General features: G+C 38.8%; 2 protein-coding genes across 5 annotated transcripts in view; one reads left to right on the top strand and one right to left on the bottom strand.

The window, feature by feature from the left end:
* The window catches only part of MED12L (mediator complex subunit 12L), a 300,960-nt gene that overhangs the window by 113,734 nt on the left and 168,184 nt on the right, over positions 1 to 19,042 (bottom strand). The window lies entirely within an intron of this gene.
* Positions 1,927 to 5,121, top strand: P2RY13 (purinergic receptor P2Y13). Of its 2 annotated transcripts, XM_045029739.1 has the most exons (3): positions 1,927 to 2,040; positions 2,634 to 3,299; positions 4,653 to 5,121. In XM_045029739.1, exons 2-3 carry the CDS (start codon positions 2,649 to 2,651, stop codon positions 4,755 to 4,757), a joined length of 756 nt encoding a protein of 251 aa, XP_044885674.1. In that variant the 5' UTR covers positions 1,927 to 2,040; positions 2,634 to 2,648; the 3' UTR covers positions 4,758 to 5,121. The 2 variants fall into 2 exon arrangements, with proteins under 2 accessions (XP_044885674.1, XP_044885673.1); XM_045029738.1 differs by having other exon boundaries at positions 2,634 to 5,121.

The following is a 19,042-nucleotide window of genomic DNA, read 5'->3' as shown; positions in this document are numbered from 1 at the left end:
TGCCAGGTCCTCTGAAAAATAGCGTATGGTTTCCAAAGCCATGTCAACACTGGGTAGGGTCCCCTAAAACAACAGTGGGGATAGTGATTCCATTTATAACTATGGCATTGAGTGGGAACAATGTCACAACTTCTCCATGAAGGTAAAGTCCAATCTCCGAACACCCTGGCATTGTGCACTCTGCCAGTGCATTCCCGTTAATGTCCATGAATCTGCTCCTATGGTCAACCAGGGCCTGCATAACAATGGAGTATCCTTTGTGATTTATGTACTCATGTACATCTTGAAGTGGGCACATGAGTCCCATCAAGGGTCCTGGTGCAGTCTGGAAAGCCTATTCTCTGAAAACCTGCAATTATTTCAGGAACATTTGTAATGCCCTCCAGGACTCTTGATGCACCCAAAAATGATCACCTCACAAACCTCCACCACCACAACCCCCGCAGTTGATTTGCCAGCTCCAAATTGGTTAGCCATGGACCTGTAGCAGTCTGAGGTATCCATCTTCCAGATGCCTATAGTGACTTGCTTCTGGAGCAGCATGGCCCCCCTCAAGTGTGCACCCTAGTGCTGAAGGGTTGGGGCAAGCTGCTCATAGACTTCCAAGAACGTCTGCTTCTTCACGTGGAAGTTCTGGACCCGTGTCTGCATTCTGTGTGACAGTGGTTTGTGTTTCTCCTTGATGCAAAGCCACCCCTTTTGTTGATTTTAATTCCCTATAAGCCATGTCATCAGTCGCCCCTCCCTCTGTCAGAGCAACGGCAGACAACTGTTGCCGCAAAACCAGGCAAGGAGGCAACAGCAGCATGGTGATGAGAGGGACATGGTCATAGACTTCTCACAAAGTACGGGCCAGGCAATGTGCCCTGGCAATGTGCACATCATGCTGATGAGCTCTGCATGAGCTCTGCCAACACGCTGGCCAAACAGGAAATGAAATTCAAAAGTTCACGGGCCTTTTCCTGTCTACCTGGCAAGTGAATCTGAGTTGAGAGCACTGTCCAGAGCGGTCACAATGGAGCACTCTGGGATAGCTCCCGGAGGCCAATACCGTCGAATTGCATCCACACAATCCCAAATTCGACCCGGCAAGGCCAATTTCAGCGCTAATCCCCTTGTCAGAGGTGGAGTAAAGAAATCGATTTAAAGAGCCCTTTAAGTCAGAAAAAAAGGGCTTCGTTGTGTGGACGGGTCCAGGGTTAAATCGAGGTAACACTGCTAAATTCGACCTAAAGTCATAGTGTAGACCAGGCCTAAGAGTGAGAGAATCACAGGAGAGGTACAGACATGAGGCCTGAAACTTGTGGGGGTGTACTCAGAGACCAGAGAGGAGTCAGAGTTGGAGCTAGTCTAGTAACCATGACAGCAGGATTATAACCCAAACCTTGAGGGTTTACATTCCTTCCAAAACTCAAACTTGGCGATCATATTTGGAGATGATTGTTACCCATATAAATGTCTATTCCTTTTTTGACTGCTGCTCAGGTCTCAGTATCCACGATATTATGTGGCAATAAGTTCCACAGTCTAACTGTGGGTTGTGTAAAAAAAATTATCTTTTTTTGAGTTTTGAATTTGTCACATTCCAATTGTATTGGCTGTTCCTTTGTTCTTGTGTTATGAAAGAAGTTGAATGATCTACTACTCTGTACCATTCCTTATTTTTTAGTTTTATCATAACAATCTTATTCACCTTTTCTCTTAGATAAAGAGTCCCAATCTTTTCAATCTCATTTCACATTAGGAGTTTTTTGGCCTTTTGGTCCATTTCTAGTTAATAGTAAATATATTATTTTAAAATGAAAGCTAATGATTAATTTAGTAGACACAGAATGGGTTAACTAATTCAGTGCATGAAAATGAGGAAGGAAAATTTAAAAAAAAACAAAAAAAACCACACACCCCACATTTATGTTCTGCTATAAAGACAAGTTTCACTATTCTGAATGTACCAGTGAAGGTAACAATCAGCATAGGAACAGCAACCAAGTATTCCTTCAACACAAAGGAGAATTTCTTTTTATCATAATCTTTATACAGGTACCTTCAATATCTATGTTCATAGAGATGCATTAAATATAGACTATGCTAATAGCTTATACTGTACGTCTTCTGCTCAGATGAATGTTTTAAAATTGTGCTGAGAAATGAAATACAGTTTGCATTAAGAAATGTTTAAAACCTGAATGCTATTAGTAACCCACAGCATAGTTATTCCCCTTAGAACGTGTTGCTTTTAAGCCTTAACCTTGATAATTAAACTCAACAGGTTTTTTTTGTTTGTTTGTTTGTTTTTATGTTCCATGGGAAGATAAGCTGTCTTCTAGCCACTTGGCTGTGATATCAAACTATTATAGTATATTAACAGAGTCCTATATTAATGTACTATATGCTATTTCTAATATATTAGAAAATAATAATAAAGTAATACAGAAAATATCTTTTTCCTTAAGGTTTACACAGGAAAAAGACAGGATTAACTTTTGTAGGAAACAGAACACAAATTTGGTCAACAGATGTAGTTAATGCAATGAATATGAAGATATTTCTGAAGGTATTATGCATAGGTCAATAGCATGTCACATTTTAAATATTAAACTTCTCACTTTTAAAAAAATAACTTTCCTCCTCAGGTTCTATTTTAAACCATGAACTGGAGTAACATCAACATCACCAATGGGACATCATCTTTCTCTGGACAATGCCACAGAGACACCAGAATTGCACATGTAGTATTCCCAATCCTATACACTGTCATTTTCCTAACTGGAATTATATTGAACAGTTTGGCTATTCGAGCTTTTTTCCAAATTCAAAGCACCTCAACTTTCATTGTCTACCTCAAAAACACATTGGTTTCTGATTTCATAATGACTCTTATGCTTCCTCTGAAAATTCTTACTGATTCAGGACTGGGACCATGGCAACTTAAAGCTTTTGTTTGTCGCTTTTCAGCTGTGATATTTTATGAAACCATGTATGTTAGCATAGTACTACTTGGACTTATTGCTTTTGACAGATTTCTCAAGATTGTGCGACCTTTTGGGAAGTTTTGGGTGCAAAATGTCACTGCTGCACAAATTCTTTCAGGTCTTGTTTGGCTTTTCTTCTTTGTCCTCTCCTTGCCAAATATGATTTTATCAAACAACAAAGCAACACCCCTTTCCGTGAAGAAATGTGCTTCTCTGAAGAATCCCTTAGGACTGAAATGGCATGCAGCGGTCAACTACATATGTCAGTTTATCTTCTGGACTGTGCTAATTCTAATGCTTCTATTTTATGCAATTATTACCAAAAAGGTATATAATTCTTATATAAGAACTCAAAAGAAAGATAGCAAAAGCAAACAGAGGATTAATGGGAAAGTATTCATCATTGTAGCTGTCTTTTTCATATGTTTTGCCCCATTTCATTTTTGTAGAGTACCATACACACTAAGTCAAACTGGCAATACAAGTGACTGCAATGTACAGAACCTATTATTCATTGCTAAAGAAAGTACTCTTTGGATGGCTACTACAAATATTTGCATGGATCCTTTGATATACATAATCTTGTGCAGATCATTTGTAGAAAAAGCATTCTGTGTTAAAATGAAAAAAATTAGAAGTACAATGCGGGAAAATCCAACAGTCCCCTTGGACACCAGAATATCTGTATAGATTCCTAATTGGTGTAATTTTATAGCTTTCTGTAATTTGCACAAAAATATTTGCAGGGAAGTTGAAGGACACTTTGTGTCAAGATGTTTTATTCTAGAACTGAAACTTAAAGGGTCGTTCTTCTCTGAAATGTGACTTTGTAAAAATGGCATAATGTAATTTTATACTATCAAAAGTATTCTGCTTAACAAATAAAACGCTTTTTCTCTAACTGCCAGACCCAAAAGCTCAGTTTGAAGTCCAAGAACTAAGCTGGGTTCTTTCCACCTGATGCATCATCATCATGACTAACAAAAAGTTCGGCCAGCCAAACATTCCTCAATGACACCTGTGCAGCCACAATGTCTTCATGTTGTACCCCAAGTGATAACCGCTCAATTTCACTTCCTTCAGTGGGGTTGCACAGGTGGGTTAGGACATAGTGAAAAATCACGTTGATGGTAATGCTTTAGGTGGAACAGAATCTGGTTCACACTCTCGCACTGCTGTGTTGGCTCCACAGGGCTAACAGGAATAGAAAGCACTAAAAGCTTTTTGGTCACTAAAACAAGTAGATAAGGACAATACACACAGTAACTGGAAATGGTGAATATGAAGATGGACTAAAAATACTTTACCTAACTTGGATAACAAGAGGCACATGGCAGAGCATACAAATATTTAAATTCTATCTACTGCATACGAGAAACTAGGTATACTTTAGTATAAAGTTTATGGCCATCTAAAATAAACTGCAGATTTTTGCTTATTTAATATGGATGCTCCTATTCAACATTAAGGTTTTGTTGCTCTTAACAAATGGCACTGTTGGTTGTCGCTTACTGTATATAGAACCACATGGCAGGGGAGAGGAAGAAGAATTTTGCTTGATACAAAAAATTATGAGTAGCTGTAAGAGACAAGTCATCCCCCATCCCTCCCCCTTTGCACATCAAATCTCTCATTTTCTTGCCTCCTCTCCTCCATCACCCACTTTTCTCTCTTCGACAGTGTAGTGATGAGGAAAGAAGACGACACTTGTGTGTGGGAGGCAGCCCTGGAGCAACAGGAGTCAACTCAGGGGCTGTGAGGCACTGGAATCCTCTTCTCCCATAGGTCCATGCAGAGCCCAGGGTTGCAGTGTCTTAGGAAGACTAGGCTGAGAGCTGTTCAACACCCACGAGTGGGTAAGACCGGAAATATGCCTCCTGTCCCTCACGATGAACATCAGTCTTCAGAAACACTGTGTGGAGAGACTGGAATACGTAAGATCGGATAAGCCCTCTCCTCCCCTCCCACCCTGAACTGCCTGCCAGATTCCACTCATGGAACTGCTGATGCCATACAAGATGAATACAAGATGGATTCAAAAGGGACTGAATCCAAGAAGTTGTCACTCTCTTTCCAGTCTAAAGGCTGGCAACATTTGTTGTTTAAGCAACCAACTGCCTAAGGACTATTGAGTTAAAATGTTGAACTAACCAAACAAGTATAAAATAATATTGAAACTTGCCAAGTTTCTGAAGCGTTTTTAATTCCTTCTGAATGGCTATACCCAACCCATCCTCTGATACCATCTGCCATCCAGGAGAACAAACCAAACAATCCCCAGAACGCTCAGTTAGTTTTGAAGGGATTTTTTTTTTTTTTTTTTTTTAAGTTTCAGGGGGGAAGAATGCAAAACATTTGTTCAGGTCAACTCAAAGTGCCATTTTCAAAACGAAATGTCAAAATGGTTTGTTCTGAACGTGTCAAAATGAAAATGATTTGACATTTCCAAAACATTTTTTTTTTGGCTGATACTATTTGTTGAATTCAGGTCAAGTTGAGCAAATAGTGTCAGCACTCCGAAAAATACATTTCTGGCAACCAAAAAACCAAAAATTACCTGGTTCTAACCATCATGTCTTGGGTTGGTAGGTGACAATTTTGCAGGGTTACCTTGCAAGGACAGAATGCATCAGAATTCAAACCCCTCAACCCCTAAGGTTTTTCCATTTTAATCCCAGTCAGCACTTGTAGAGGATCTTCATAGCCCTTTTTTTAAGGGCTGTACAGTATGTGGTTATCTATTTTATATTTGTGGGTTGTGATGTTGTGAAGCAACCTGGCAGAGGGAGTGGAATGAGCTACTTATTAATAACATTGTTTTTCTGGTTCTCCCTTTCATTAGATAACTATAATTAATCCTTTCTTTTTTTTCCTTCTGTCATTATTTTCCCCTAAAAGCATCAGACACTTTGTATCATTGTATTCCACTTTTCTCCCTGGGTTATTTTCAGAACTTGTGATATCCAAGGTAACCTTTTACAGCCACACTGGCTGCTATATGGACTCCCCCTCCTTCTCCCCCCCCCCAAAAAAAACAGTTCTAGACTACTGTACCTTAACTACAGCAGCATTTAGGCATCCCCACCACACTGCTAGATTTAAATATGATTTAGTATTTTAATACTTGTTACTTATTCACTAGATATGTTAATTCCACAAAATGCACCTTCCTGAACTATAATAGCTTTGTACAGTTGAGGCCAATGGACACATTCTTTCAAGTAGTTCTTAGCTTTGAACTTCTCTATTATCAAGGTTTTCAATCAGTTCCTTCCTCTCAGTAAAAATTGCTGTTGAGCGTTCAATTGTTTCTCCAATCCTTAGCAGAATTATTTTGATTGCTTTGGCAAAAATGAACACATGACCATAAGTTATTTATTTCGGTAGTGCCTGAAAGTTAACACACTCTTCACTGTTCACATATTTAAAGAAAGGTGGTAGGAAAGAGGCAGATGATGGAATACGCATTATTGATCCCACTCACACAAAACCATTACCGTTATGGCTAATGTTAAATTTTAAAAAAATGAATAAGCAATTCATAGTAAAATTAGAGTTAGGCCCAAACCACAACGTTGTAATCAAAAAACCTACTCCCTCCACCCCCAATTCCTGTATTTTAGGGGAACTTTCGACCTGATTCAGAACCAAACTTTGCAACTCAGACATCTCTTTGTAAGGGGCTGTATCAGAACTCTGAATGCAAACAATTCTGTGAGTTTCAGGAAGTTCAGATATGGATCCATTTCTCAGTCTAAACTGTAATTTGAGCTTTTCTTTAGTGTAAGCAGATAATGGGAGAGTCATGTCATTCATTGCACAATATCTCTGTGATAAAGCTTGATGCAAATTTCTAACAGAAGTTGAAGGAGAAGGAAACTTTTGATTTTGTCTTATATCATCTGCTGTTTATGAAACACTGCAGTTATTTAAAAGCATGTGTAAACATATGCTGGAAACATATACTGCACAGCACAAGTAGCAAGAAGATTGCAACTAATGGTGGGTGTAACCACAGTATAAACTGAGTTGTTCCTGAAAACAGGGGTGTGCCAAAGGTTTTTACAGAAGTCTGAATCAGCTTTTTTAGCTGCCTTCATCTTAAGACACTGACCGAGAGGCAGGAATACGAACATTTATAGTATAGAAGAGCAGACTTGTTGCAAAACTAAGAGACACCTAATTTCTGCTCACTTTAGAGAGAAGTATCTGTTAGGTTTTGAAATGTTTTCAGATTCTCCAGGTTGTTGTTTTTTTTTCACGTGTTTTTGCAATTCTGGTTTCTACCTGGAGAAAGGAAACAAACTGTCAAAATACCATGAGAAAAGCTGGCCTTACAGCATGTTGGGAATATTATAAAAAAGCATGTTCTCCTGAGATTTCCAGGCCAATTTTACAACTCAAGTAGTACAGCTAGACCTGAAAACTTTTTTGATTAGCCTAAGATTAGTTTATAATGGAAATCTAATACCCCATAGCTTAAAAGAAAATTCAAACCCATAGCTTCTTTACCGGAAGTCACACAACCTTGTCTCAACCAAGTTGGCATGCATTGATAAACGAAAGAGGTAACGCTGCATTTATTAAATAAGGAATGGACAAACTATCTGAGATAAATTTCCCCCTAAACCAAAGTTTCCTGAAACTCACTAACTCTCTCCCCCCTCACACACACATAAAGTCCAATTTTTTTTTTTAAGAAAGCTTTTCCATTTTCACAACTTGCCTCCATCCTTTCTGCTTCTGTTTGAAGCTGCAAGCAGAAATGCTTCAATACCACAGGAGAAGACACTCATGAGACTCGGACTTTACCACAGCCAGGAAGTACCAGAAACCTCACCACAAAGCCTGTTCTTTTTCAGCTCTCTTTTGCACAATGAATGGATTTATATCGTTCAGATAAAACAAACAAACATTTCACACTTCTGGTGGCTTTTCCAAACCTGACCTTTTTCACAAATGTGATTTAACAGGGCTGGCTGGAACATCTCAGACACCAGAACTGATATTAGAGAAATTACCCTGTTTTTTCTTGATACAGCAACCACCCAGGAAGAAAAAAACAACATGCATAAGATTTTCACTCTAGGTTCCTTTGTTTTGGTGCATCACTACTGAAGAAGGGCTTTTTCTTTAATTTGGGCATCAAACGTATCTCTAATGTGCTACCACTATGGTGAGGAAAGGAACAAACACACTACGTAGTGACCAGCTGACCAATTTAAACCTCATTCTTGTCTGAACTGGAACATTTTTTGTGGTTTGAGTTGGTTCTGAGAAATAAACCTGACTCCAGGCCCCCTATTCCACTCTCTTCCTCTTCATTTTTACAATACAGCAAGTGTACCCTGAGCACTATTCCTTTATGTAGTACTTGCAGTCTGGGCTTCCAGTATCATTTCCCCATGACAGCCACTTGAGATTATTTTGCCCATTTTTAATCTATTCACTCACAAGTCATTTTGTTTTCCAACAGAAGCATTTTTAAGTGGGCCATGCAGCTGGATTCTGCAGGAACCTGCGTGCTAAATACAGTCTTATTTGAACAAGCCCTAATATAGTCCTTGTCTCTGTTCTCAGTACCTTGTTTTTAAAAAAAGAAAGAATATGAAAGGTGTCTTTGCATGGTATTTCTACTTTTCAGATCACCAGATCTCACTTTTTCAGCTCCAGGAATAACTCAATCAGGTATCAAGAGTTCACAAAATGCCCCACAAACAAATTCTAGACCCCATATATACGCCTAACTTTTAAGAAATGGTAGTGCAAACCCTTCTAACAAGGCAACAATATCTCTCTCACTACAGAGCAATACTCTCAATTCATCAGAGATGCTGAAATAAAAGGTTGTGTTGTAGACAGTAGTTGGCAATCCAAGGAAGATACGCAAGATGTTTAACATACATGGTACTCAAGTTTAGAGGTACTACGTGAAATCAATCCTAAGGCAGATATTTGCAGAACCCTAATATTATAGGAATTAAGCCACATAAGTCAAAACCTGTATAGTTCTCTTTCAGAAATAAGGAAACAATCAAGAGGCATAACTCCAACAGTGATCCATTAACGCTGAGGTGAAAAAACTAAGGGGCTGAAGATGGAGGGAAGACAAAGAAGAGATACTTTGCATATGTTGGTTCTTATTGAAATCCTCTCTCTATTTGCCCCTTTAGTAGGGTAGGTATCAAGACAAAGGTAAAAGTACATGGACTTCAGTAAAGTAGTAAGCAGAAAAATATCATATCATAAGCCAAAACCTACAAATGTCCATTAGAGGAACCTGGACAGACAGTAACAGAAAATGTGTGTATTTCCAATTAACGGAAGGTGACTAGTGGACAGTGCCATATGAACTCTGAGAACCTCCTCTAACGTGGTTATGTCATTGTTCTCCTAATGCACACTCAGTTAAGTCAACATCATCTCTTGAAATGGCACCATTTTCCATAGGTACACACAAAGGTAGGCATGTTTTCATGTTCCACAATAATCTATGGGTGTTACTAAAAATAGAAGAATTTGTTACTTGGAGTCAAAACTCAGGTTTCAAAATTATATTAACACACACATCTGGCCTCTGCAGCTGAAACACACAGAATTCAGAAGTTTTGCTGAACACCACTTTAGAAAGCGTGAGGAACCATGCCTATACTGCAAGCTTGGTTCATTCCACCAATTTTCTGTTAAAAACACCATAAATATATCACACATGTCTTATCCAGGTGGTAAATGTGTATTAAAAATAAACCTAACATTTGTATTTTCAAAGATGACAATAAAAAGATTTAGTATGAAGCAACAACCTAATAATTGTTCTAATAAAGTTGTTCAAGACTTATGAAATAGGAGAATTACTCTATAATCACTAGAATAATATATATACAAGCACATTCAACCTTTAAATAATCTGAATAATAATAAAGTTATAGGGTTGGTTTTCAGCTGCTCTTTTCATCAAAATTTTAAATTTCTTTCACACCACTTTCATGACTAACCCCATGGTATTCCCTTTAGACATTGACTAGCCTTGACAAGCTTCAGCTTGAGAACTGGCACACACATTTGGATTAAAAAAAGCATGTAGGATCTTATTTTTAACCTTTTCATACTCTTATTTCTTTTAGTCTATGTAGTTATTTATACCATGACAACCATCGTTGTAATTTATCACTATTAAAAAAAATCCATCTATTGTATTTTGGGGTACCAATAACTAAACCCTTGGACCTTTCTAACAAGTATTAAAACAATGTCAAAGAAATGTAGCTTAAATTTTCATTTAATTGTGTGTATATGTATGCATATTTGCATGCGTGTCTGTCCGTCCCACATTTTATAGGCACGCTGTACCCCAAAGGAAGAATTGATATGGGCCTGAGAGCATTATAGAAAAACTTCACACATCTGTACTAATGAGGATAATCCATTAGTAAGGCTTGTAGACTAGTGAGTGTCTACAACAATGCCAACTGGGACCTTCTACCCTGCATGGACTTGGGGAAAGCACTACAAAACCTACCGGGAATTATCTTAGTACTTGATAACACTTCAAAACAAAACTAGTGCAACTGCAGTTGATTACAGAAGCTGAAGCATTGGTGATGAAAGTGTAACTAGCCAGCTGGAATGAATAACCTGGTTACCGGGACCAGCTTGCAATTTCTGATAAAAGGACAAAAGGTAATATACAGAAGAGTAACGTATGTTTCCACTGGCTCACTTTGTATGTCTTCTATTCCCTTCACAATAGAAAACACCAGGAAATTCCTGAAATCGGGAAGCACATGTTATTTCTGTGGGGAAATGCAGAAGCAGGTGGACATTACCTACCTTTGACCAGAACCGGATAAAAGCACAAATGCATGGATGGATGGCATTCACAGACTCTAGTGTGGGCTTTCCCCCGCCCCCTCCCCAACAGGATGGAACAGTTCACCAGTACAGGGATAGGAGCTGCCCGTTAAGCAGGTGGTTAGACGCATCTGGTATTAGCACCTTCCTTCCAAACAGGAGCTCTGTTTAAGACATTAAAGTGAGGAAGAGGAGGACTGTCTCCTATCTCCTGGCATTGTTGGGTAGGAACAAGTTCACTATCACAGACTTTTGAGGAAGAGAAGGACAATATATGTGTACAAGACAGAGGAGAACCCACAGGAGCTCATATATGCTCCAGAAGCAGTTTTGGCCTAGTGGTCATTGCAGGGAAGTTCTAACAAAGGTCAGAGTTTTTCAGAGACCCGACAGAGCCCCACAGAGGCTGAAGAAATGGGGAATTAACCACCATCTTCTCCTGGTTTAAAATAAAATTACCTTTCCCCAACTTTCTCAATAAAGAACAGGACATATACAAATCTGCCTTTCTATGTACCTGCAACTCTTAACTGTAGAGATGCAAGAGGCACAGGTAAAACTCAGACTCTCAAAAGAATGATCTTGTAGTAATTAGTATGAAGTGAATGGAAAGTTTAGTTTTCTTAGTTAAAATCTGTACATAACATTTTCATTCAATACATCATTTAGAACAGAAGATTTGATCAAAGGACAACATTTAAAAGATATCTAAATATAGACAGAGTAAAAGGAATTAACAGGTAACATTATGGTCATGACCAACAGAAAATAGACTGACGTGTCCAGCAGAAAATTTTTAAGCACCACATTAATTTTATATTTTCTCTACTAACAAAGTAGTATTAACTGAAACACATAGGCATGATTACATAGTTACTGTAAAACATGCTTTCAGACTCTTCACATCTCCCTAACTTGAATGCTTTAAAGACACTAACCCACTGCTCCAGGTGAATCACTGTCTGCTTCTTTAGTTAGTATTGCTCCAGACTCAGGAAGTTTGCAGATCTTACCTACACACTGGCATGTGAGTCACTCCAAGTAATGAGAAAGCCAGTTGCTGCAGTTGTTCCTGACGGGGAATTTTGACTTTCTGATCAGGTGTCACAAAAAACAATCAGAAGGTGGCAGAATCACTAAGTAAAAAAAAGGCTTAATTCATCCAGAAATGATTTCTATTACTACTTTTTTGAAAGGAATACTTTTATGCCTGTTTTAGTTTCAAGATACATTTTTGAGGAGCCTAATGCATTCTGAAGACACAGGAAAGAGACAAACGGGGCGCAATAATGATGACAGGTAAGTGATTATTTAGTGCTGTCAAAAGGGTCAGATAAGGTGTTCATTACGTGTTTAAAAAATATAAATACCACCTCGTTTTTAACCATTCTTAAGTAAGTAGAAAATGGGAGTTAAAATGTCACTGGTTAAAACTGCTTAGAATCATAAATTAGACATCACATTAATGTGAAGCATTAAAGTTGTGCCCAGTAATGACATGTTACTAATCTTCAATCCATTCAAAATGTTATGAAGACACATTATATTTTCTATACCCAAAAGTTAAAAGATTAGTATTTTTTCTATTTGTTTCCCTTACAATATTTATGTAAGGGCAGGAGCTCAAAGTCTCATTGAAGTGCTCTTTCTTAAAGGCAGAGTAGCTGATATCGAAAATAAACTCCGTACATTTCCAAATTAGTTAGAAAAGGTTTACGTTCAATTCTTTTTGCCTCTTTCAAAAAGGGAAAAATATATTCGACTTCTGTTAATTATACTGTAAAGAATAAGGGTTCCCTTCCTTCATAATCTTCTGAAATCATGTTAAAACTTGTTAGGTTTAAGAGTCACTTGGAAGAACCACATAGCTATTAAACAACTTAGCAACTGTATGAGCTGTACTTCTGATAAGTCTCTAAGCTCAGGAGGCAAAATACATTTGTCAATCTATGACACTTCCAAAAACATCTATATCACTTAATGATTATTCTACACTTGAATGATTATTCTCAGGTTCCAAGAACTCAAAAGTAACAGTGAGACTATAATTTCTATATTGTTAAATGAATGTGTCTTGTGTCAAATGTACTATAGTAGTCTATAACTTCTTCCAGCTTTACACATTTCCTTTTGTTAGCAAAAGGGGTTTGTTTGTTTAAATCAAGTGGTATTTAGAGGTTTTGCAGCTTGCTTTAAAACAATGTCTACCTGGACTCTTACTACAAATGGCCATCAAACGACATATAGTCACAAGAAATTGTATCAGTCTGATCATATGGAAACCCAGGCCAGTACCTCTCTGATTAGGATTCAAATCAAGGGTTTCCTGACATTTTACCCTTTCAGTGAGAAATCAGTCACCTCACAAAAGCCTTTAATTCATTTTTTTTATTTACTTGTAAATTAGATTTCCTACCACTCCTCTCATTTCTAACCCTGATGCCAGGGATACTGCCATAGGTGGTTTAGGAGAAGAGGAGACTGATCTGTTTGAGAGGGGATGCTTGTCCTACGTGGATATGAGGACTTGGTTTGGTTCCTATAAGGAGTAAGAGGGGATCAAAGGATAGAGGAATTTGCAAGTGGAGGAGATGGGACGGGAGGAGGAGGAGGGACAGAGGTTGGACTGTGTGAATGGGTTTTAGAAACAGAAGGCAACTTTTTCGTAGAGGTGTGGAAATAAACAAATTGAAGGATTGTCACAGGTGTTGCACTTCCTGAACCTCCCATGGCCTTTTTTGTCTCCCTTCCTCCTCCTCCTCTTCTTCCAGTTTCCTTTCACATTACAACTTTGCAGTCTCATTCCTAGTCCCCACTCCCTAACTGCTAGTGTCTTCCTTTAGGGTAGGGAGGGGAGGGAACTCTGGGCCCAGATGGTTCAACACCTGCACAAGTCAACCATTCATGCACTAGCACGCAATCAAGTCTGAGCTGTTCCAAGTGCCAGAGGTCCTCAGGCACTTTGGGCTTTGGAACAGCCTAGGCTGCATTGTTACTACATGAGCAACTGAACTGGAAAGTCATTCAGAAGACAATGCAACACTGAGCCCTGGATTCCTTTAAACTGCACAGGGAGCAAAGACCAGCAGAAGGCATCAGAATGGGGGAGCAGGCTTATCAGATATGTTTAATCTGAGATTTTTGTCTTGTTCTAATTATAAGCATCTGGTGTCTTGAATATAAGCATCTGGTCATAACTACCTGCACAGAAGGGCAAGTGGACTCTATAGCTCCCCCAAAAATGCCTTAGTAAAACTACCTGATTAACTGGAATGGAGGAATTTCCTTCCTCTCATTGGACATCCCAAGGTCTTTTAATCTCTTTTTGTGAAGAGAGTTCCCTGTTAAGTCATTTATAAGTTTAAATTTATTTCGCTGACCAAAATAAACAGTAGGTGAAGTCAGCCAGGAGAGCAGTAATGGAGACTGTGGTGTCAAATTTATGGTCTAATAAAGTGTGCTACATTCATTTAATATTGTAAAATATTGTACATTGAAGAAGTGTTGCTAATGATGTTTCCATACCACCACAAAGAAAGGATGTGAAATGCCTCTCTAGAGTCCTCCACTCACCTTCAAACACCTTGTTTCCTCAGAGGCAACTGGGTTAAATGGAATAGAAGTGCTGATAGTGAAGGCAGAGACTCTTATATTTTAGTTGTCAAGCACTCTCCTTCATAAAATATTCTTGCAACCTTTTCTTAAAATACTCTAAGCCCCTACTCCCCGCTCCCAAATTGTTGACAACAGGCCTTTGAAATACAGCAAGGGCAAACCTTTTGAGTTACAGAAGTATATTTTCTTTGTCCCATGAAATTCCATTCATATTTGATTGAAATATAAACTATTTCAAATCTCCAGACTTTGCTTTTCCCTTTTTAAATAAAATCTTAGGAAACAGTATACAAAAAAACTATTTCAAAGTAAATTTAAGTTGTAAAGTCAAGCACTTGAAAGTTAGAAAATGTCAGTATTAAGGTTGCCATGAAACTTCAACTCATCCCCCTTGTGCATATGCATTAAAATACAATCTTTAATTACATTATCATATACTATTTTTTCCACAGGATCCCTGCCAAATTCAGTGCACAGGATGGCTGCACAAGGAGCCAAAATTACGGTTGTCCATGCAACCATAAATCTAGTATTTCCTAACTTTTGAGTGTTCAATTCTCCAACCTAAATAATGATTTGAGCTATTTTGTACATTATTATTATTATTTTAGAATAACTTTGGAAGATCACTTAAATACAATAAAGATAATATGGTCTTTTAAAGAAGTATCTGCATGATGAGCGTGAGGTTGCTTGACATGAGATTGCTCCTGGCTAAGGAGCAGCATGGAGGGAGACATGAAGGCAAGAATATGAAGAGAATGTGAAGGGAGTAGGTAGGAGAGAGGCTTGGTCAAAGTGAGGAGGATGAAATGACCATACAGAGATTTAAGCAAAGTGAAGGTGTAAAGAGCCTTGCCGGGAAGAACTAAAAATTTGTACTTGATGCAGAGGGCAAGGGGAAGCTAATAAAAGGAATTGAAATGGGGAAATTACATGGTCCAAGCACCAAAAGTGGTAGCTTATTCTTTCAGTCATGTTATGGATAAATCAAAGGGAGTAAGGTCTGAGGAGGAGGAGAGAGATTTCCAAGGCCATGGTCAAGAATTTTGGCAGAAGAGATGGAGAGGAAAGGGTGGATTTAAAACTTGTATGATTTGGCAACAGACTAGATATGGAGAGAGAAAAGACAAGAGAGAGGAACAAAGAGGATCAAGCATGGGTAATGGGGAGGATAATGAAATACCAACAGTGATGAAGAAGAAAGGGAAAGAGGAAAGGATTGGGGCAGGAAGGGGGCGGGAAAAGGAGTCCAACTTTAGCCATTAAGTTGGTGGCAGAACATCCAAACGCCATCAGAAAGAAAAGCAGGTGTAAAACTGAACGAAGGAAGAGGTCAGAGGTGGTGAAGTTTATTTGGGAATCATCTGCATAAAGGTGGTTGTTGAAGCCATGAGAAAAGCTGGGGTCATCCAAACATAAGGTACAATGGGATGAAAGGAAGGGTTCCAAGACAAGAAAACTGAATGAGTTACTAACGTGATGGACCCCAGGATAAAACCTTAAGACAGACAGACACAGTGTCAAAAAGGGTCTTTTCCTCCCCCCTCTGAACACACATCAAAGCTATGGGGAAGTGCTAAATGAGCAAGAGAGGTTAATGATGAGGGAGAAGAAAAGGATGAGAGAGGAAGCAAGGAGGAGGGTTCAAGGAGACAAGTTAATCAGTTAGAAATGAATGGTTAGAGAGAGTTCTAGGAGCCAGAGGCCAAGATTTTGCTGAGAAAAACAAAAAAGACTCTGATATACATCATCTTTGTTGGGAAGGTCAAGTATGAAAATTGCATCCTTTATGACAGAGATTCTCAACATGGGTTCTAAGAAGGCCACTTTGTGAAGCTGCGGCAGTGCCTCCATATACCTGAAGAAGTGACTAAAGACAGGAAGAGGGGAGAGGGTATTACCCAGCTTTTCTTCTCTGTGCTCAGGCCATCATAGGAATGAAAGCATATCAGTGACCTAATAAGAGGCTGACAGATTCAGGAGGGGAAGCACAGGCCATCACATAGTCTGCCACCATTCAACTGCACTCCTCTGTCCTTCACAGGAAGGACCATCTTTCAATTGCATAATGGGAAAGCAGGCCATGCCTGTGGGTGGCGCTCTTGAATCCATGTGTTATAGCAAACAAAGCCTCAGAGAGATGTGTTTAGCATTGCATCTCTTGTACTTTTGCCCCTTTTTTGTATACAATATCCTCTGCTTAGAGCAGATTATAATATTGAGTCTGGAACCGGTATGGCACAACATAAAAGACCAACACCCACATGGAACATGCAGTAGCAATTTCCACTTCACTCTGTGACCATGAAATATGGACATGTTATGGCCAGCATATGAAAATATTTCATCAACATCGCTGTCAAGCTGTTATGCATGTTCCAGGAGAAAAAGATAAAATCACCAAAAAATATTCAATCAGTGGTTATAAAAACACAGCTTTGTTGGACTACACACATAGTCTGCACGGAATAGAATGTGCTCCTGAAAGAAAACATTTAGTCAACTTCTAATGAGCAACAGATCAAAAGGAAAGAGAAGAAAAAGATATCCTGAAAAAAACTCATTAATTGAGCCCTAGCAGAAATCAATAGTAAGAAACTACAGCAGCAAACAAATCAATATGGAAAGTCAAAGTTAACATCTGAATTAAAACATTTTGAAGTATATTCATGAACAATGAGAGATGAGAGCAGAAAGAGTATAGGAAGTTGAGGAAAGAGGATTTGAAAACACATGTAACTAGCAAACATTACTCTATTTCCCCAACTGACCTGCGGAAAGGCCTGTAAATCAAGAAGTGGTGCCTTCAGCCACCTAGGGGTTCAAATAAGCTCTTACTAAATCACTGATATTACACAAAGGAAAAACTGAAAATTCACAGGAGTAAATTTGAGCTTTGAAAGAACCATGGCTTAGTGACAGCAGAAGTGTTATGAACATAGCTTTATTTAAAAAAAAAACTGGTTCCACTAAACATAATATTTAATCTGGAAAAATAGTCATACACCCTGAGGACGTATATCTTTGTACATGCATGCTTCTGGATATACCTCCAGGCATGCTGAACTCAGTACTAGGTTGAAAGAAAAAAATTCATTCATATGAAATAGCACAATTCTTTTGTCTGCCTATGCAACACACTATACTATGCAAGTTCTGGCAGTATTAACAGTAAAGATGAGAATCTGAGGTACAGTATTTTATTCAAGCTTTGTGAAGCTGGCATGCAGATCTTTATACTTAGAAACACTGGGTGATGGACTTATTTTACAATTCTACACAGAACTTACCTAAAACGTTCTCTGCACCTGGTTCCAGCACAGCTTCCTTCAAATCAGTACACTCAAAATTAAAAAGCTACTAAGTAATAAAAACATACCTTCCAAAAGCCTCTATCCTCATGTCACTTTCAGGGACATAGATGTCTTGATTCTAAACCCTTTATTGCCTCCTACAACTTCCTGGTCTCTAACAGTACCTATTGCCAGCTCTGAAATTAAACTTACATACAGCATTATCTTTTTCGTGCTCTACAGTAAGTCTTATTCATGCCATTGTCCACAATGGGCTTGAGCAGCGTTATGTAGAAAGAGCCACATTTTACTCAGTTATGAGTGTAAATCTAGACTCAGTGAAGTTACTCTGAATTTAAACCAGCATAGATGACAGTACAATTTGACACTAAAAGCAGGTCTAACAAGAACAGTTTGCCAGCATAGCTATGTTGGTGAGACTTTTTGTTGACATAGCTAAATCAACAAAAGCCAGCGTCAACGCAATTGTATTGGTATAAGAATGCTTACTTCTTATAGCTTATTTCACTCGGTGGACCTGGAATAAGTCATAGCAGCAAAAGTGCAGTTTTGCCAGTATAAGGTATGTCCACAATGGGAGCACTTTGCCAGGATATTAGTCTATATATGTTGTTATTCTGCACTCATCACTGTAGTATCTGAGTGCCTTACAGTAGTGCATTAAGCAATGCTGAACATCTCATGCATTTGTTCTCTCATTCCCTCCCCGAGAGAAGAAACAAACGCAGTGGAATGCCTTGGTTTGGTAGCGTATTTTGGGGGAGGGAGGGGGAAGAGTTCACTTTTTGTTAAACATACATGTTGCTATGTATTTATGTTAGAGAAGGCAGGTCAAAGAAATGAACCTTGCAGTTGCAGTGGAATGTGTGGTTTATGACGGTCCTTAGTTCTTGTAGAATAAGCTCCCTATGGCTTGGACCAGCCCCTGAGAAAGCTGTCTCCCTTATTGTTGAGTTCTGTTGTGCCAGAGGAGCATAGTTGTTGACCATGATCTTCATTCTAAAGCTTTAAGCAGTCTTCTAGGTATTCCGGACCCAAGCCACAGAATGCCTCTTTATGGCACAGAACCCTGGTATGGCTATATGGTGAAAGCACTCCTACTGTAGCCCTGTCTTAGGCCTGTCAGATAGTAGGTGCTTAATAATAGCAAAGTAGGCACCTGAGGCCCAAACTCTTCACTAATCCAGTCTCTATAGCCCTTCATACCTCACAGAATGCCCCCTACAACAGGCAGGGAAAGAGATGCATAAAGGCTGGCTACATTGACTCTATGCCAGGTGAGAATAC

The sequence above is a fragment of the Mauremys mutica genome, chromosome 9 (genome assembly GCF_020497125.1).
Source record: "Mauremys mutica isolate MM-2020 ecotype Southern chromosome 9, ASM2049712v1, whole genome shotgun sequence".
NCBI classification, from domain to species: Eukaryota; Metazoa; Chordata; order Testudines; family Geoemydidae; genus Mauremys; species Mauremys mutica.
This window is presented reverse-complemented; position numbering and strand designations above follow the sequence as displayed.

Coding starts and splice junctions, on each gene's coding strand:
- P2RY13 (XM_045029738.1), top strand. CDS start 2,649: ATGAACTGGAGTAACATCAACATCACCAATGGGACATCATCTTTCTCT.